The 19,726-nt window shown below is 36.4% G+C and overlaps 1 protein-coding gene across 3 annotated transcripts in view; it reads left to right on the top strand.

The window, feature by feature from the left end:
• Positions 1 to 18,938, top strand: part of LOC145984036 (uncharacterized) — a 118,988-nt gene extending 100,050 nt beyond the window's left edge. For 2 of the 3 annotated variants that reach the window (XM_083117373.1, XM_083117374.1), the window contains exons 2-3: positions 1,808 to 3,734; positions 13,295 to 18,937. In XM_083117373.1, coding sequence (XP_082973499.1) covers positions 1,856 to 3,734; positions 13,295 to 14,073 — 2,658 coding nt within the window. In that variant the 5' untranslated portion in view covers positions 1,808 to 1,855 and the 3' untranslated portion in view covers positions 14,074 to 18,937. Of the gene's footprint in view, positions 1 to 1,807; positions 3,735 to 13,294 lie in introns of all 3 variants that reach the window. The other variant, XM_083117372.1, reaches the window with a different exon arrangement.
• The last annotated feature ends 788 nt before the right edge of the window (positions 18,939 to 19,726 follow it).

Below are 19,726 nucleotides of genomic sequence, written 5' to 3'. Positions count from 1 at the left end.
ACAAGCAAACAAACAAGTGTTGTTCATTCGGACCGACGGCTCAACATTGGGTGCGATTGTGTAGCCTGAATATTTGAGGCAGTCGCCTCTAGCCTATGGAGTAATATGCTGTAAACGAAGACCACATTTACTTTTTTGTATTCTAAATGCTACTTGGAATGTGCGAATAGTTCGGACAGTAGCTCTCTTCCTGAGTACTACTACTACTGATGATGATGATGATGATAATAAATTAGCGTTACTAGTGTTGTTATAATTTTATACAAATCATTTCACTTAACATTGTTTATTCTGAGTTGGCACGTGCACACACTACCTATCCTTCATTGTCACGATTACGTATATGTTTGCATCGCAAAAAGGACGCCATTACTTAACGATACTCCTGCATGCTCCCACACCATATAATATATATCTTTCATCATGGGTGTATCATTCTGTTTGTCCCATCATCCATTTCTTTCTTCCACATCGCTGCATTTAACCAAAGAGGTAAAAATGTGAGGCAAAATAACGTAAATGGAAATAAACTATTCAAACGTACCTCGTTCCCAAATTATGGATCTAATTTCTGTCTAGCTGTTGTCAGTACATTTGGAAAAGTGTTAAGTTTATCACATTGTGGGACAGGTATATTTTTAAGAATTCAATACGAGTGGGTTCACTACAGCAACTGAATTTATAGAATTGGTCCCATACTCTGTAACAATTTTTTTCTGTTTTAATTCTTTTATTCACATGATCTCGGATGTAAAATATACCATTGTTTATTTGCAATGTTTTCACGGTCAAGTCGCCCGTGGAGCATCGGCTAGCGGGCCGGGCAGTGAGAGCGCGTCTGCTGGCAAATTGGATGCAACATCTGCGTAACTGGAACCGATAGCTATGGAATTAAGCTTTTACAATTACATTGACAATTACAATTAAAATGAACACGTACCTTGTTACAAGAGGTGTTGAAAATGTTGTCCTCCTGCATCCACACATTTACGGCATATTTTTAGGAAATGTTCACCAACACGCATCAGTTCCTCTTCTGAAGTTGCTTCAATTTCTCTCCTGATGTTTAAAAGCTTGGTAGCTGGACACGCAGGCGTAATGGAAATGTCTGTTTCTTGTGCAAGGCGCCGGAAGGATTTTTGAGAAGTATGTTACAATCGTGGTCCAACGTCTAGATTTTCATCAGTAACCACACGCCGTTTCATTCTTCGCTTCCAAGAACAAACCCTGCTTCCCTAAATTTGTTCACAGGTTTTCGAACACTGTCTCTCTATGGAACAGAAATATCTGAGAATATCTGCTGCAAAATGCCTTCTAACTTCCCCACAAGAATTCGTACTCGTACATGAAAATTCGTTGTTTTAAATTGTAGGTACAACGTGGCATTGTTAGACTGCAGAAAAGCACCAGTAATACCTAAACTAAAACAAAACAATCTAAAAACACTTGTTAACGCCATAACACTTCACAAACACGTGGAAACTGGACACCAGCTATCTGGATACTGAAGCACTGATGCGTCTAGGGCCAAGGTCAGCGTAAAGCTGTTGGTCTAATTGCCGGCAGGCGCGCTCCTACTTCCCGGCGCGCTAGCCGCCGCTCCACGGGCGAATTGACCATGAAAAGCATTGTATTTGTTAATAGTTGCTTCTACAGACCACGGGCTTAGCCTAATATATGTTTCATAACTTTACAATTCTAAAACGAAAGCTGTTGTGTTTATTTATTGCTCTAATATTTCATAGTGTTTTTATTATGTCAATTTGTTCTTTTATGTCTTATATTTATTCTTATTTTGTCTTTGCAGGCAGAACTGTCCGTGCAGGGGGATGACTTTACACGGCAAATATGGCACATGTATGCCACCTTTGAGGAGTTCATCGACAACCACACAAGTTTTGGGAACGGAAAACCTGGGGATCCAGACTCCATACCTACAACAACTGCATCAGGATCAGATACCAGGCGTGATGTTTTTGTGGAACTGGAAAGTACACGATCTCAGGTCAGACCGAGCCAAGTAAACAGGAGAGCAACCATTGGTGGAACAAGTTACAGTGGTGTAGTTGGTGGAACTGGTGGTACTTCGCGTGAAGGAGTGTCGAGCGCCTCCGGAATTGGTGCTTTAGATTTAGAGTCTGATGGTAGAAAACGGTCTACCATGGCAGGTGTTGTTACTTCAGCAGTTCCAGGATCAAAACTGACTCAACAAAAGGTTGAGTTCCAGTTTGATATGGGCTTAACTGAGAGAAGTGACAATAGAAGAGATTTCAAATTTGGAATTGATAAAGCTGGATTCAGTGAAAGCATTGGAGGAGGGAGTGGTTCCAGGTTAGGAAGCTCGAAAGATGATCTCAGTCTTATTTATAGAAAACCTCATCATAGAAGTCGTTATAGAAGAACTCGCAAGAGATTGGATATAGCCAATCCTCTTCTTGAGACAATAAGTGCCATTCAAGACTTATGTGAATCGGATGATTATAGCGAACTGCCAGGGCATTCGTACTATGGTGGACAGGGTTTATCTGCCAGATTTTATGCCAGCAGCGATATTGACAAAGATTCAATAGGCTATGCAGGTTCTAATTCCATTGATTCTGGATATAAAAGTTCTTGTCCAACTCCAGAGTTGTCTGATGGGACTTACTATGGTAGTGATGCAGCTGGATTAAGTGGGAGCAAGCGAGGTTCTATCACTAGTCAGGGTAGTCAGGGAAATATGAACCAAAAACCTCGAATCCCCATGGGGACCAAAGTAATGAACAGAAATTCTCACCCACAGTATCAAAGGGCTAGCTTCTTCTCGTCTACCTCGACAGTAGATGGTTCAAGAAGAACTGGCAGCCTTGGGGACTCTTCTTATTATGATGTTGATTTGGATCATCTTATGTACCTGCGACAATCCATCTTGAGTGCTATGCAACGGTATGAACGAGTAGCGGATAGTAACCGCGGCGGAAGACGAAGTCTACCGCTTAGTCCTAGAAATCGTAGTCCAAGCCGATATTCACCTCGTACAAGAAGCCCTTGTAGGACAGCTAACCAAGACACTGCAAATGTAGATTTTGTCTCTCCAAGAAATCCAAGCTCACCCACGTCCCGTTCGTTTCAAAGTCCATTAAGTTCACCTCGACAAAGGTCCAAAAGTCCCTTAGAAACAGGTTTTAGACCAAGGAGCGCTAGTGCCAGCTCTCGAACAGGCAGTAGTCCAAGCTCACCGAAAAGATCTTCTTCGGGATACCGCTCAGCAAGTCCTGGTGGACCTGGCTCAAGTCCAATGTCACAAAGGCGAAGTCTCAGCCCGTTAGCAGGAGTGACGTATTCAACTCGTGGAATTGGAACATCGCTTTCTGGTAGAACTGATAGCCCTCCAGTATATGGTAGAGCTAGTTACCCTAGTTCTAGGACACAAAGCCCATGTTATAGTAGCGCAAGCAATGGAAGTGGTAAAAGTTCACCAGGTTACCAAAAAGGATTTGCAAATCGATTCGGAACTAAACTCGAGCTGTCTGTTGCCTCACCGAAAAAGAACATTTCAAATGCCTCCATGTGTCCAGCAGGAAAAACTCCATTATCTCCTGATGAGCCTATGCTAGAAGAAGAAATAGATACCCTACTCTATGGTCGGTCGGATTATCAGGAAGTAGAACAAGATGACCTGCCCTGTAATTATGTGACTATGATAGAAGACAAGTATAGAAGAAGCAGCATCGCACGAGTTAAGAAACTGCGAGGTAAGTTTTACTCTTGTGCATTCTATTTTTGTTTAAGTAGTGATCATAGTGTAGAAGTGAGGATATTATGACTTATTTTCCTACTTGCTTTTATAAGTGCGATATTCATAGCTTGGCTTTGATCTGCATACATGCATACATATACAATATTTTATCTGAGATACGTGGAGTTGATTTTTCAGAAATAATTTGTTCATTTGAATAATGAGAGGGTGAAAACTATACTGAACAGTACTTGACATGTATGGTACGTCACGGACACTGCCGGGTTGTAACGATTCCATTGAAATTTAATGTATTCATTACAACCCAGCAGTGTCCGTGACTGTACATGTTTAATGTAGATACAGGTTACATTTTTCCTTATCATCTTTCCCCTGCTTACAGTATTTTCTCAAGTAAACTAATACTAATTATTTTATGTTCAAATTATGTTTCTTCTAGGCTTCAACTTACTTTTTATTTTTAAGAAATCAAAGTAGTTGTGTTACGAACAAGTATTGAAATATTAATACCAGAGTAATAGAACATATTATCTTATATCGATATGTAATTTTAAATTTACGCGTCTTTCTCTGAGAAAACGGTAAGCTTCTTTACTAGAATGATTTGATTTATTTTACTTGTCGTTTCGTAAGTTTCTTGTATATCGTATATTGTAAACAAACAAGCCAGATAATTTTCTGAGGCAAATTTTCAAAACAACTTGTCTAGTTATCTCATGATTTGGCACACACAGATGTACTACATAGAAATTTAAGCGAGAATGCAGCCTCAACCAGGATTCGAACTAAGTCTCTGGCATACAGTGCCAAGTTACAGGAGCTCGACTCAAATATATATATATATATACACACACATATAGTTTGAGTCACTTAATACACATAAAGGCTAATCGGGGAAGGACCTACAGCTTAAAGTGGGATCAAATATAATGTAAAACTTTAAACTTGTAACTGAAGAAAAGTAATGATAATTTCATGTTCATTGCTTATTTCTACATATTTTTTATTTTACATTTACTTTTTCATTGATTGAAGTGACTTTACTTCACTTTCCTGCCACATTTGGCTAATTGCAAAGATCAGGATGAAAGGTGATGAAATTGTTGAAAGGACAATCACAAACCCACATGGACAGAACATAACACAAGCCCTACAAAGGATTATACGTGTTCTGAGTCCAGACGCCATAGCCTTGCTAGTCTGCAAAATGCATTGTAGGGTGTACTACATGTAAGAGTGTCTTTTATGTTTAGAGCCTGTTATTCATTATGATTGATACCCATACAGGTTTTTATTGCCTGTATATCCACACACTGTTTGTAAATTGCATTATATCTATTTACTGAATATGGAATTCACCAGAACACACAACCAAATTCCACCATTTCTTCATTTCATATTCTGAGCCTTCGTCAAATATGAGCAAGTATATACTTGCTGATTTTCCGCTAATCCAAACTCTCCATACAACCTTCAATACATTCACCAACAAATAAATTTCAACAACTCAGTTAATTCAACCTTAAAGTATATCAGATTCGTATTTTACTTTAATCTTCACTACAGTGTTTTATTATAAGACATTGTTCCATTTATTTTCAAAACAAAGTAAAACTCTGTTCCATCACCATAAGCAAATACACGTATTGTTATAATAGGAATCCACATACACAAGATGCCACCGTACAACATCGACAACCATTCACAGTGTTCAAGGGACATAAAGTTGAACAGCAATCCTGTATGTATGCAACGACATGCTGCATTTATTCTAAAGACCACGAACTTTTTCTAATTTTTATTTTTTCGTGGTTTTTAATGATTTTTCACGTCACATGAACAAATATAACAAGTACATATAAACGAATAACAATATTCATAAAAAGGGTTGAAATTTAGAACGCGATGGGAGGCGTTAGACTTGGGGAAAATAAGTTTTAAAACATGTTGCCATTTATTGTTACCTGTCATGAACAGTCCAACAGTCGTAGGATATATACCTAGGTACAAGTCTGGTAATTGCGCGCAAGAAGCAAATCTGAAAAAGCTACAACGAAACAATCTCTGAAGAGTACATTGTGTGTCTACTCAGTCTCCTAAACACAGAAAAATAATAGTACATAGTAGTACTGCAGTCCGTCGCACTTTAAACTCTCTCCAGACCTTACACGTAGGCTTAATTGTTCGACCCAAAAGGTATACAAACAGTTTATGGTTGTACAGGTATGTGATCTAACAACGAAGAACCAAAAGACATTGAAAATCAACACGAGAATGCATGTGAAACACACTGATCAGGAAAAGTAAGAAATATAGTATATTCCTGTCCTCATCAATCTTCCAAGATTGGTATCCAAGATTCTGCACAACTACATGTGCAATTATAATTCGCGACTCTTATAGATTATTAAAAAAGTATAGATAATGAAAATCTCTCAATTTGGGGGCCTCACAATGTGATGGCACAATGGTAGTGTCGTCGCCTTGTAATCAAGGGGTCCCGGGTTCGATACCCGGTGGAAGCACACAGTGGAGGCACATAGTGGTTCGGATCCCACTTTAAACTGTAGGTCCAGTCCAGATTAGCTTTACTGTGCATAAAGTGGACTTAAGACACCAAAACAACCAACCAATATCTCAATTTGGACAAGAACTAAACATATGCATTGGTGTAGGGAGCTACAAAACCCTATGTACAGCATTGGAATATCTTATAAAGCATGTCTCTTATAAAGTCTTCTATTGCTCGTCAATTGTCGCAAATTAAAGCGTATATATAAGGTTGTTAGACCTATACTTTGATAATAATGTTATGTCCAAACAACTGTTCTCTATATTATTATGTCTACAATACTGAACAATAAAGAGGGTTCAAATCGTTGCGAAGTTCATTGTTCATGTGCACTGTATTCAGAATATCCAGAAAGTGACTATCTTTCTGATCAAATATGAATTTGATAATAAAAATCCAAGTGACTTAATTATGTGTCAACAAAATATAGATATATTTACGTTATTCAAATATATATATATATATATATATATATATATATATAGTAAATTAGTAAAATAAGCTTTTAATAGCGATAGGGGAGTCTTTTTGTTTTTGATTTATCACTCGTACGGAGCTCATGTTATGGATATAAAATGTGTAATTTTAGCCCTCAGTCAGCAGTCAAGACTGTCCAAGAAATTTATTAAAAAATTCACTCGTTTTTGTATTTTCGGTTGTTTTACATTACGTTGCCACTTATCTATGTTAATCGCAAGGAGGATGATTCAAAACCTGCTTTCTGACGGGCTGCACTAACCAGTGGGACACAATGGAATATTTTTTATTTACACAAATATTAATGTTCGCTCATCCTGTGGGTCGATTATATTATTGTCTTACGGCCCCATGGCCTATCCAATGCGTCTGAATATACGTTAGCAATTTAGACATTATTTGCTTTAGAAGAGTTGTGCCATTCAATTCTCTCTCTGTTCATGTATGCTCTGACAAGGTTCCATTTTAGAATCGGATTACAAGCTGGTATGAAAACGTATCAGCTATTTGGTACCGTTTTCCTATTTCTCTTATTTGTCCTCTCTCCACTTTATTTACTTTAAGTGAAAAATGAGGAAGAAATAATCAAGCAGAAATATTAATTTTGCTGCTAATCCTTTGCGTTTCACTTCTACGCCTACTCTTACCTGTCATTTAAGTAGAAGACGGCAGCTTAATCTTTCCAATTCAGTGCTTCCTTCGCACCGAGTGTGTCTATCGATCCATCTTCTCCTGGTTCGGTTTCCAGAACAACCATAGAAAGCAATCGACGAGCTGGAACCACCCACAAAATTGACAAAACTCTTCTTCGTACAGGAGACACGTACAGAAGAGTACACGTACTCTTTTCAATAACAAGAACATATATATAATTCATTATTTGCATATACCAAGGTTTATAATTTTAAAATTTAATTTGCTTTTTTAAAATAATAGTAAGGTAAAAGTGACATGATTCTGTAATATACATATTGAAGATCCCCTTTGCGTGTGATCTTCGGGCCCGGATATTTCTCTTTATCTGATAGTAAATGTCAACTTTTAAACAAACAATGAGATTAATAGGGTACAACATGCTATAGACTATATATCATCAGGCTGGAAAACCATAATTTCAATTCAGGCAGCACATTTAGTGTGCCCCTTGAACATCACCGATTTCTTTCCAAAAATATATGTGTGATAGTGTGTTCAGACATACATTAAAATCTGAAATGTTTTTACCCTGCAGTTTGTGATAAAGTGACAGGTCTGCAAAGATGTGAGAAAAAGTGTACATTTTTTAAGTAAGGCACGCAGAAATGAAAAGTGATGTACACTTCTATTTTTTTAATATTTGAAACAGCTACAACACTACTTTATGTTAGCAAGAAATCAATTTCAGGAGTGGTTTAAGACACTGAAAAACTGAAATTTTATTTTTTTCATTTTTCAAGAATGTTTCCTACAATAAAAAATCTATGTCACGGAAGGTACTCAAGGATTGTAGTATGGGTTAGTATATCTTTCCATAATAAATGCAGTTCTTCCTAATACTTGTAAATAAAAAAAAACAGATGTAAATGTATATCTGAAAATACTATCACATACATATTTTTAAAAAAGTTTAAGTTTGGTTTCAAGTACACTTTATGTACAGAAGGGCTGATCGGGACTGAACCTACAGTTTAAACTAAGATCCGAACCACTGTGTGCCTCCACCGGGTATTGAAACCGGAATCCCTTGATTACAAGGCGACATTTTAAAAAACAAATCAGTGATGGCAATCCATGCTTGATTTTAGATGACAGTTTCGTTTGATTTTGTTATTTGGGTATAAAAGAATGCTAGATATAAAATGATATTGTTCAAATTGCGGAAAGGTGAAACTGTTTTGACTTTTCTCATTCTTCAGTTCATCCAGGTAGTTGCTGGCATGATACCTTTCACGAAAGCTAGAGTTGTTCCCTTGCACCCCAATTCCCCTGCACGTTCATTCTTTCTTGTGTGATTCTTTGTCAAATACTAAACGATAGCAACTTGGAACGTCAAATAGCCCAAATGGAACTAACGATTGCAGAATAAAGAGACATTTTCCGCCCTGGAATTTAGCCTGAATAGTGCAAATACTATTCGTCAGTTCTTTTTGCACACTGAATCCATCTTTCAGTGAACATCATTAGATGAACAAGAGGGAAAAAATGTACATGCTCTTCCCGCTTAAACAGAAAATATATTCGGCCTGTCTCAGTCAATTGCACGAAGAGAAATTTAGAAACAGAGAGAAAAGTATTGTGTGTCATTCAACTGTTAAAGCTGGGATTAGTAAATTCCAATTGCTAAACAAACAATGAGACTGAAAAGGTACAACTAGACTATTGTCATTGAACACATATCCCTTAATGCGTCCAGTATGTCAAATTATATTTAAGCAAAAGATCACCACGAGAGATTTAACCACGATTTGATGCGATCATTGTATGAATTTGAAAACAAAAAGGAGAACAAGATTTGGCTACTGGATACAGAAGAGCCACAAATAATGTGTTCTTCCAATTTTGTGTGTTGTGTACAATAAATTCAATAACGAAATTAGTTAGCAAATTGGAAGACTGAGAAAGGCATTTTCCCTTTGCTGATAGTCCCAAGGAAATTTACTGGAATTTTACGTACCACATTATTACCGATGACCTATGGAGAAAGTATTTCAAGCAAGAAGTACTACTTCGTGAAGTGCCATGGTCATCATAATATCTCTCTCCCTCGCTCTGCATATCCGCTAACTTAAAAGTTGAAACTTTGCCTATATCAACGCTAGCATAAATCAGCCAGCAATTTGATCAACTCGTTCTTCAGCGGCTGAAACAAGTATCCAAAGTGCTTTCGAAGTGTTAAGTCATTGTCCTCGGAGGTTTCGAAAGCTCAAAAGCGGTTTCCCCATATACCAATGATAAGAGTAGTTTAATTTTGAATTTAAAATTTATTGCAATGGTTGAAAGTGCCATATTGTGTAAATTATTTTAAGTGCTTTAGTTTTCGCGTTTCAAGCCATGTAACGACTTTCTGCACTAACTTTCGATGCCATCTTGCCTACAGGTTGGAGATCGAAGTGGGGGAAGACAACTAATGGAAGTGTTTGAAATGTCCATTACCTAACCCGATAACTGCAGATTTTTAACCAAAGAACTGAAATGTGTTGTTGTTACTTACGTAAATGATGTAGTGTGAAAGTGAAACGTTAAGAAAAACTTAAACACTGTTCCCGATGACTAAACAACTACAATGTGCCACTCTCCGCAATGGATAGTCAAGATAGAACTTTTTTCTTCGTGTACCACAAGACTTGGCGGGTACAGATTGCATACGTGAAGAGTACAACATACACTTTGCATTTTGTGATGACATATAAATAAACAGGATGTAGTTTATGGAAACAAGATTCATCCTGGTGATGAGACATTGTTTTTTTATATACTTTTTTAACGTTAGGTAATCTCGACCAAACACCTGTATGTAACACAATCCTCAAGATTCTCTATTGAATTTTGCTGTGAGGTTCATTCATGCAAAGGTAGGATTACGTTTTCATAGTCATTGTTATGCATGACCGTGTTTGTTAGAACCGAGTGTTGCTACGATGGAAATGATTAGTGGCTCCTCTTGTCTGTTCCATTTTAATGCAGTTCTGCTGCTTAATAAACGACATTTTTTGTTTCTTTTGGCACTCTCGCCTACGCTCAAATTATATATTTCTGCAGTACTATGCATGCTTGTTGTCTCGTAATTTTGACTTTCGTTGTAAAGTTATTGTTCTTATGAAGAACGGCATGGCTTGCATAAATTGTTCATAACTAGTAATTTTATTATTCATATATATATATATATCCTGTTTAGTTGCACTACTACTACCAACTATCATTAGCAGTGTTCGTCGTTTCTGAAGTAATAATCTGCATGATTTTGTTTATAACTATACCTAGTGGGAATAAAAACGGGAATGTTTTTAGAAAACTTAATTTCGTACTGGATTCAGTAATTGTGTAATTTCAATGATAGTGTAAAAGCGTGAGCCATGCATGGGAATGTTAAAAAAAAGTGAAACTGTTCATGAAGTTTAATTTTCGGGAAGCCAAAATTTCCGATATGAGACTTCTACAGATAGGCTATATAAAAAATAATTTTATTGTCACGTTTCTTTCTATTACTTTCGCAGCACTAATTAGGGTTAAAGTTTTGTTAAAAAATTGCATAAATATAAGATTTTATTTCAGAAGCAAATATAATACGATACTGTTCTGTCGTTAATTTTGAAGAATCGAAAAATCTCAGAACTTCGACTAAGATCAAAATGTATGGACGTTGTATGAATTCGAGTATTTACAGTTTTGTTTTTCAGCGTACGTAAATAATACGTACTCTGTCACAGTTATTCTCGCAGGAGAAGTATAAGTCGTTAAATGCCCAAAATAGCCATTGCAAATGGTTTGACGATTGTTATGTGTGATTCGTCCAAAAATAATTCAATATTTAGTATGATTATACAAGGTCACTTTTCTAAACTTTATAGTGTGACAAGCAGGGTCGCTGTACAATGTAAACTTTTGAAATATTTATACGTTTGAGAACCATTTATACAACCATCCTTTTTCTTTCAAGTTACTTGAGTAAATATAAATAGTATCATGTTGAATTTCCTCCACGATTTCGATAATGTCTGTTCTAGTATAGTACATTGTACTGAAAACTTGAATGGAGGAAATTAGGTGATCAATGTATGGCTAAAATATCCAGTTTGTGGCTTTGTTCAGGCGATGCCCAATTACTATTACATAATGTCGTATCAAATTTCAAAGAAAAATCAGAGTAATCTGGATGAACTATGTCGTTTTCGTAGCGTTTTGTCTTGGATTTGTTTCATGATAAAATAATATTGTACATAAACACAGAGTAGGATTTTAAAGTCGCAGCCCCTAGGCCAGTGAAAAAAACTCGCGCATAAAAATTTGCGACAATTACCAGAATTTAGAATGTATAAATATGCAGGGAAATGTACAACGTAGTTAAATGAAAACATGTGTGTTACTACAAATTTTTGAACATTTCTGCTGTTAAAACTTTGAAATTCCTGGTAGATGTTATTTTGAAGTTTTGTTTCCAACACCACATCTGCACCTGTCTGAATGTTGGTTGCTTTCATTTATGGAATTGTGTTACATTTTTGTTCCTGTTGGGTAACTCGTTGTATAAAGGAGATTAACGAAAAGAGAAAAAACGAGGACAAATTCAAACCACTATTTCCGCAGGATCCATAGGATCGGATTAAATACCCAGTTTTTGGTGTATTTTATTTTCCAAAATTAAAAAGAAAATGTTATTAGGTCATGCGATTTCAAATTATTGATGAAGCAAAATATTGTCTAGTACTAGAGGCCCAGAGTTTATTTTTGAAACTTTCTGTCCCTCCCTAATCACAGAACTGTTTAATTATTGTCAGGCATAAGTTCTGGGTTGTAACAATCCCGTTTACCTTTAATAGGATCGTTACAACACAGAACTCTTCGTGACTGTACAGTCATCTGCAATAATAACGAAACACCTAGATTATGAAATACTCGTTTCCCTGCAATGCGTTGTATGCCTTCTAACTTTATCACGATGATCTTACATGCTATTGACAAGTTGCTCTTGAAGTTCGTCCATCACCGTTACTTGGGAGAGTTAGGCCACACACATAACTCATCGCAAGGATGAAGTTCTTCAGGATCTGTGTTTCGCATTTTTATTGCGGGTGACTGTACGTGTTTGTTGGTATCTCGTTGATACATACCTTTATCTCTGAATTAATTTTGGATTCAATATTATACCAGACATTATACATTACATGTTCCACATAAAGATGAAAATGCCAACGCGCATACTGAACAAATTAAACAATGTTTCTGAACACTAAAGTTTTTATCAATTAGTGTATATAACTTCTAATTTTCATAATTAAACAAAAGTATTAATGTGTAACTATATTCAAAATGAGGAATTTGAAAGGGTTAAACCTATCCCCTATCGTTTTACATTACATTTTTAATTTATAGCGTTAAATTCTGCCTGGATCTTGAAAGTAAAAAATGAGAATAGGAACATCAGAAGTTGTTCCTCTAGATGATTTGAAACTTTCAAAGTTGAACACTGTCATCATTGTGATTCGCATTCTAGACCATACGACACTATTCAATGTTAATTAGGATTGTCTTTATGTACTACTATAACAACCTAGACAATACTTAGCACAGTTATGTAAACTAGTGACAAACGACTGCAAAGTAAAACTGAATGTTTATGTTGGTGACATAGTACTCCTCTAATTTCCAGATGATGTAAAAAGAATTCAAGCTGAAAACTTGCGTTTATTACAAAACAAAATGATTTTAAATATTCTAATGAAACTTGTAATATGGTTATGCTGTAAAATAAAGTTTGCTGATGTGACTAACCAATAAAGATTACTAACAAGTGCTCAAATTCGTTTCAGAAAAAAGTCGAGGCGTTCCAGATTCGTCTTCCAGTAGTGACAGCTACTCCACTAGTCCGACTCACCAACCTGTTCCCCAACAGTCCAGCCGCTTCTCAGAAGTAGCTAAGTGCATGTTGGAAATTATAGAAGATTTACAGACTCAGCAGGCTCAAGGTATACAAAAATCTCCCGTCACAGAACAAGGAAAGGTACAAAATAAGGCTGATAGTGTTGTAGCCGCAGCAAATCCTGCTGAGGCTTCGTCTACAACGACCGTCACTGAAGTGTCTTCAGCAACAACACAACAACAACAACAACAACAACAGAGCAAGTCGGAGAACTCTCAGACATCTGCTTCCAGTTGCAAAGGGCCGGAATCAGCTTGTGCAACGAAAGTGGAACCGGAGAAAGACTGTAGTAAGAAAGCTAAGGCCTCTTCAGAAGGTACATATCAAAGCATGAAAGGTGGCGGGGCAACCGCCGACTACCACGTTTATGAAGAAATTATGTATGAAATGATGGCCCACAAGGAAGACCCTGTGCCACCACCCCTTCCAGCTAGGCCTAATGGAATATTTCGAAGTTTAAAGTCCAGCGATTCGAAGGCTGATGCGGAGGTCGTTGCTAAGTGTTCTCAATTAAGCCCTGCTCATCAACCTAAACAACGTAGTAACATCTACTCCCTGTTCGCAGATCAGAGCGACCGCCGAAATATCTCGCAGTCTCTCGAGAAAGAATACATGGACAACAAAGAAGGCCAAACAGAGGAGGAATATGGATTTCGAGTCCTGGCTTGAAACCAAAGTCGCTCCTGAGTAATTATGTCGCCTTTATGTTTCATTTTCAAGTGGCTATGAAAACAGCATGAACTGCGAGAAAAGCACGGATGCTCAGCTGATTAAAAATGAAAAGTACCTGGGTACAGCAGTAAATAAACAACTTGAATTGACAATGACAATATAGTAGAGAAAATATAGTTAAGAAAAATGCACAAATTTCTGAAAGTAAATATACAAACTCGCTTTGATGATATAGTTTAAAGTGTTTTTCGACTCTTTCTAAAAAATAAAAGATTTTCAAGTAGTTCACTGTTGTACCTAGGTCCTCTAATGATTACTTTTCCCCTCTTCCCCTCAAAATTTTGAAACAACAATGGTGGTGTGGGTGGGTATGAACACACACACACACAGGCACACGTTTTTTACTTCATTCATTATTTGACCTGTTTTAGTTATTCATACCTGTAATCGATACAATTAAATTTGATGAATACAGTTTTTCCCGAAAATGTTTGTACTCCATATTCAGTAAATTCAGAAAAATATTCTGATAGGAAGTATTATTTCTGTAAGGTTGAGACTATTTGTCATAGCTCTTATTGCACCTATATTTCAGCTGTCGCAGAAGATTGAAAACTTAATGTAAAAAATTCAAACATTTAAACTAAAATTATAATATACTGAAACTAGGCATGAAGTGTTATGTAGAACTCAAATTATTGTCAAAATTTTCTTTATACGGTTGTTTAACAGTAAACTGCTATCAATGAAACAAGTTCAAATGATGACGCATTCAATAAAAAATCAATATGCATTAAATTGCACTACATATTCATAACTGTCATATTGTGTAAAGTATAGTATTGCTTTAATGTTTTCTTCGGACATATAATAATATCTTTTCATTTAAAAAAATGTACCTGCGTATGTTGTTATTGTAAACTGAAAGCTAATGGCAACGACAAGCATTTGTTACATATAAAGTATAATAGAACAGTAGAAGATTACAGCATTTTTATATCAATGCTGCTGATGTGACAAGCACCCGGCTTCAAATATCAAAGTAAACAAAACGATTGTTAAGTGAAATTCCAAAGAAAACACTAATTCACGTGTTGTAGCTTCCATCCATGTAGAACATGTAGAAATACTACTTTTACCTCCTACTTCTGAGAGCATTATAATTTACGAAGAGGACAATATGAAGATTTGACGTTAATCATGTAACACACATAAGACTGATTTATTTTCAGAAAGTAAGTCCATTAACATTGTTGAGATTTGTTTAGAATATTTTCCGATTGCTAATCATTGCATATTTATCGTGTGTAACTCAGTAGTTATTCCGGTTAGCATTAACACTGGCGTATAGAGAGGGGGCTGATGGGGCTACAGCCCCCTCCGAAATTTTGAGAAAATCAACATTTTTAGATAAAAGAGGTGGAGAACTAGGAAAAAGCCAGAGTGGTAAATGCAAATACGAAATAACTTATTGCAGCCCTCCTACGAAGAAACTATGTACTATCCACTTTTACAATTTCAGTCCCTCCCAAAGAAAAGTCCTGCGTAATAGACCCTAATTTAATAACTGGTTAATACAACACACACGTTAAATTTTGCAAAAGGTCATCTGAAACTGCACTTGCTACCACTACCATTCAAGGAAGCAATAATCATATTGCTTCTAACAAATGTCAATGAAATAAAAATATGGCCAATTGAAACCATTTTACAATCTTTTGTGCATTTTTAAACGATGCCACGATTCTAGTTTTCCTCAATTACAATTGTAAACGCTTATAATATTACCAAATTTGTATGTTCAGAACTAGTATTTCATTAGCTAGAAAGAAGATTCAAAGTGACATTTCCAAAAAAAATCCCTGTAAGTTACAGATCAATTTAACGTTGACATTATCGTTTGGATGAAACCGTTTTCAGTTAAATATTCAATGGTAGACTTGTATATTAATATCCTATGTATACAGCATTATTCACATGTTAATTGAAAGTTTAACTAATAAGGATCCAAATACTTGAGGAATTCATAATAGATTGCTGTGTATCCGGCACCATACTCTGCATACACATATTTTTAAAAAAAGCAGCTGCAGTGGATATTTTTAGCCTACCTAGTAAGGAACTGAAGAAATTGTATTTTGCCTGGAGAGGTTACTGAAGGTTTCTCTCGCACATTTCAACACTTGCCACGTTGTAAGATTTCGAATACCTAGTCAAGGTTAAGTCTATTGTTATATTTTGTTTGAAAAGTAGTGTGTGTGAGTTTCAAGCAAAATGCAATTTTAGATTTTACGTTTACTATTGCAAACCTTTCAATATGTAATATTGATGGGTAAAAAGAACACTATGAATTCGAAGGGAGTGTCAAACATTAGTATATGTGTTGCTGGGTACACTTCCGACAGCTTCATACGTATTTACATTGGTCTTCCATTCGATTCGTCATCAAGACTAACATGGCCTATTGACACTTGATGCACTTTGATGACATGGATAACTATTTGTTTGTATTTTTACCAAGTTCCTTAAAACTTAAAATCGCGCGTTACATGATTCTTTAGATTTTATTTTACTTAATTACCTCACAACAAATAGACTACATGTCAGGACGCCATACACAAATAGAACTCTCACAAGTCGTCGCCTTGTTATCAAACGTCCCGGAATCGATACCCGGTGGAGGCACGTAGTGATTTCGAATCTCACTTTAAACTGTAGGTGGTCCGATTAACCTATCTGTGCATAGAGTGGACTTAAAATATAAACTCAAATACGAGTAGAATACTTCGTGATGATAGTGGCGAAAATGTAGGGGCACATTTCATGGCATTACGCAGATGAGTAGAGAAGACAGAATTCACGTAAATATCTTCCCATGAGAGTATTATACTATAGATCGACCACAAGGAAAAAAAACTTGGGACGAAAAGTCCCCGCGCAACTTTCTCCTTCTTCCCTCCACCTCCGGCCATAAGGAAACATGGTCCACTCTCCCCCTCCCCGTACTCGCGGGGGTACGGTGCACAGGACTCGCGGGTCTACGCAGGTTGTTTTGCTCGTGGTTCCACTATAGGTAAGGTCTTTTCGTCGTCTTGTCAAAATCTGTACTAGCATTGAATAGGTCTATTCTCAAATTACTGCATTGAAACTGATTAACATTTATAGTGCATGCTCCACGTAAGGTATCCTGTAGGAAAAAATATATAAGAAAACTTTAATATACATCATCAAACGATATGGATTTAAAGCTACTGAGTTACCAACATGAGATACTAAGCTAATCAGAAAATATTCTTCTCCAAGTAGATAATGACGTCAAAATGGGCAGGTTTGAACAATGACTGTTATCAATAATTTCACGACGATTCCTGTTCTATTTGTCAAATGCCTAAAAATTTGTATAAATGTTGAAAAGTACTTAATTTTGTTGACTTGTCTGTCGTATTCAATTTTGAGAAAGACTGAGTTGTTGGACATTTATACCGTGTTGTCGCCGAGAAAGTATTTTGTTCTTCATAATTTAGCAATGGCCGCTGAACAAATGTCCTATTTGATACTATCCATATCTAAATTTAATGTATCATATAATGTAAATAAGCAATTCACTTGTAAAATGTCTTTTTTTGAACAAACCCTGTCAGTAATTTTTTCACTCTTCCGTGCCGCTTGGTTTGTCTCCTAGATGAAGGAAATTGTAGCTAAGCTTAGTAAAGAAATGTAAGATTTGGATCTACGCTATTGTTGTGTGGTGAATTTCGAAATTGTATAGGTGTGAGTACCAAGGAAATCTGTTGTTCAATGTTAAATGCAATGAGCTTCCGCAAGTGTGAGTGTTGTGTGACAAATAAAAAATGTATACATTGTTTTTATCTATTGCTGGTCAGAGACAATATTATTAAATGCAGGTTAATGTGTTCAAGCGTTCCTTTTATGCACTGTGTTGTTAAAATGAAGAAAAATTATCACAGTTTTATCGTATTTTCACTTTCGGTATAAGGCAGTTAGATGTGACCTCATGTCCACGTACAAGGACTTTACTGCCTAAAAGGCTCAGGATGAGGTATTATTGTTGTTCTTATTGTTGTTATTGTTGTATGAAAACGTTTCATCAACAATGTTTGCGCACTTCCCAAGTACAGTTTTCTCCTTGGAATTCATAGTTAATAATTGGAATTTTATTGTTGTGAATAATTTGTATATGGTCATGCCTTACTAGTATGCGCCCGAGTTGTTAGCTGGTTGCAAAAATAAATACAATAACGGTGCACAAATATATAATTGAAGACTAAAATTGGTAAACGCTGTAAGTGCCACAATAATTCAAACACCGTTTTCCACGTTAAACTGTGAAATGTGCCATGCTTTATAATGTGGTAAACGTGAAATGTGGCTGGTAGCCCTCTAAGTAGTTCAAAGGGCGTGTAAAGAGGTCATTAGTGTGCACGTTCTTACGGGCTGATGTGCGAAACGATGCGATTTCCCAACACTTTCGCTTTTGGCACTTACAACGTTTACCACTTTTAGTCCTCAGTTTGTCTGTTGAATCACGAAAACCATAACTGTACAGCATTTCTAATTTCTTGATGTTTCACACTGTTACCTTTCATAATTTCTGAGCTGATGAGTGTTCTAATTCACGTACAAGGAAGAAGAGAAAAACCACTTGTTCCCTAGTGTTTGGTATATATGTGTATATTGTATGAAAGACGGTGGAGAGAACAAGTATTGTTCTAAAACATTATTGTGTGTTTTAAGAAATCAGTGTAACGAGAGAATATGAGTATTAGCTCTGGATACAATTGTGAAAATAAATTGTACGAAAGTATATTGTCTTTTTGTTGTTGCTTGCTAAGATCTACATATAAGGTATAACTTTGACTCGTAATTAATACTTGAATCTGCATTTCTTTCTGGAAGATTAAGTTATATTTTATTTCGATTTTGCAGTTTCGGTGGCGTAGTGGGTAGAGCCCAACACATATATTTCTACCGTGCGATGCGCGACACAACTCAAGAAGCAGTGTTGCTAATGGAGCATATAGAAAAATCGCTGCAGTGCGCCGATGCACAACTGTTACGTACAACAAGAAAATTAGAGAATTCAGGTCTATCTAACGTTGAGTTTTAAACGTCATGCATTATACCAGTACTAGGATTAATATGTACTAACAAGTGTAGCTACATACGTATGGACTAAAAGTTCGCAAAATATGAATTAACACATACGTAAAATTACCAAAAATGCTGCAAAGAAGACTTCTTCACAGTGATTCCTTATTTGAGTGATTTCAAACAAAATAAACAATTTATTATTTTCCATTGCATTAATGCACTGGTGGCGTTCTAACAACTGTTCACTCCCAAAGCCCATCTACACTGGTAAGGAACTGCAACGACAGATAATACACGACCGACACTACCACTGATTTGAGAACTAATAACATGCGAACACAGGGAAAGCATTGCCTCCCCCAACCTTTGTCGGAAATGAGTTCTAGGGGGGGGGGCAAACATTGACGGCCAAGTGTACCTGCAGGGGGCAATAACCGCCCAGAACTTCAAATTCTATGCAAATAAAAATACTTTTCGTAAAATTTTCTTGTTCGCTTCGCTCGCAATACCTCCTTTTCTCTGTCTTAACAAGTTCAGA

The sequence above is a fragment of the Lepisma saccharinum genome, chromosome 2 (assembly GCF_977018435.1).
Source record: "Lepisma saccharinum chromosome 2, izLepSacc3.1, whole genome shotgun sequence".
NCBI lineage: Eukaryota > Metazoa > Arthropoda > Insecta > Zygentoma > Lepismatidae > Lepisma > Lepisma saccharinum.
The sequence above is the reverse complement of the archived record's forward strand: the minus strand, read 5'-3'. Positions and strand labels throughout refer to the sequence as shown.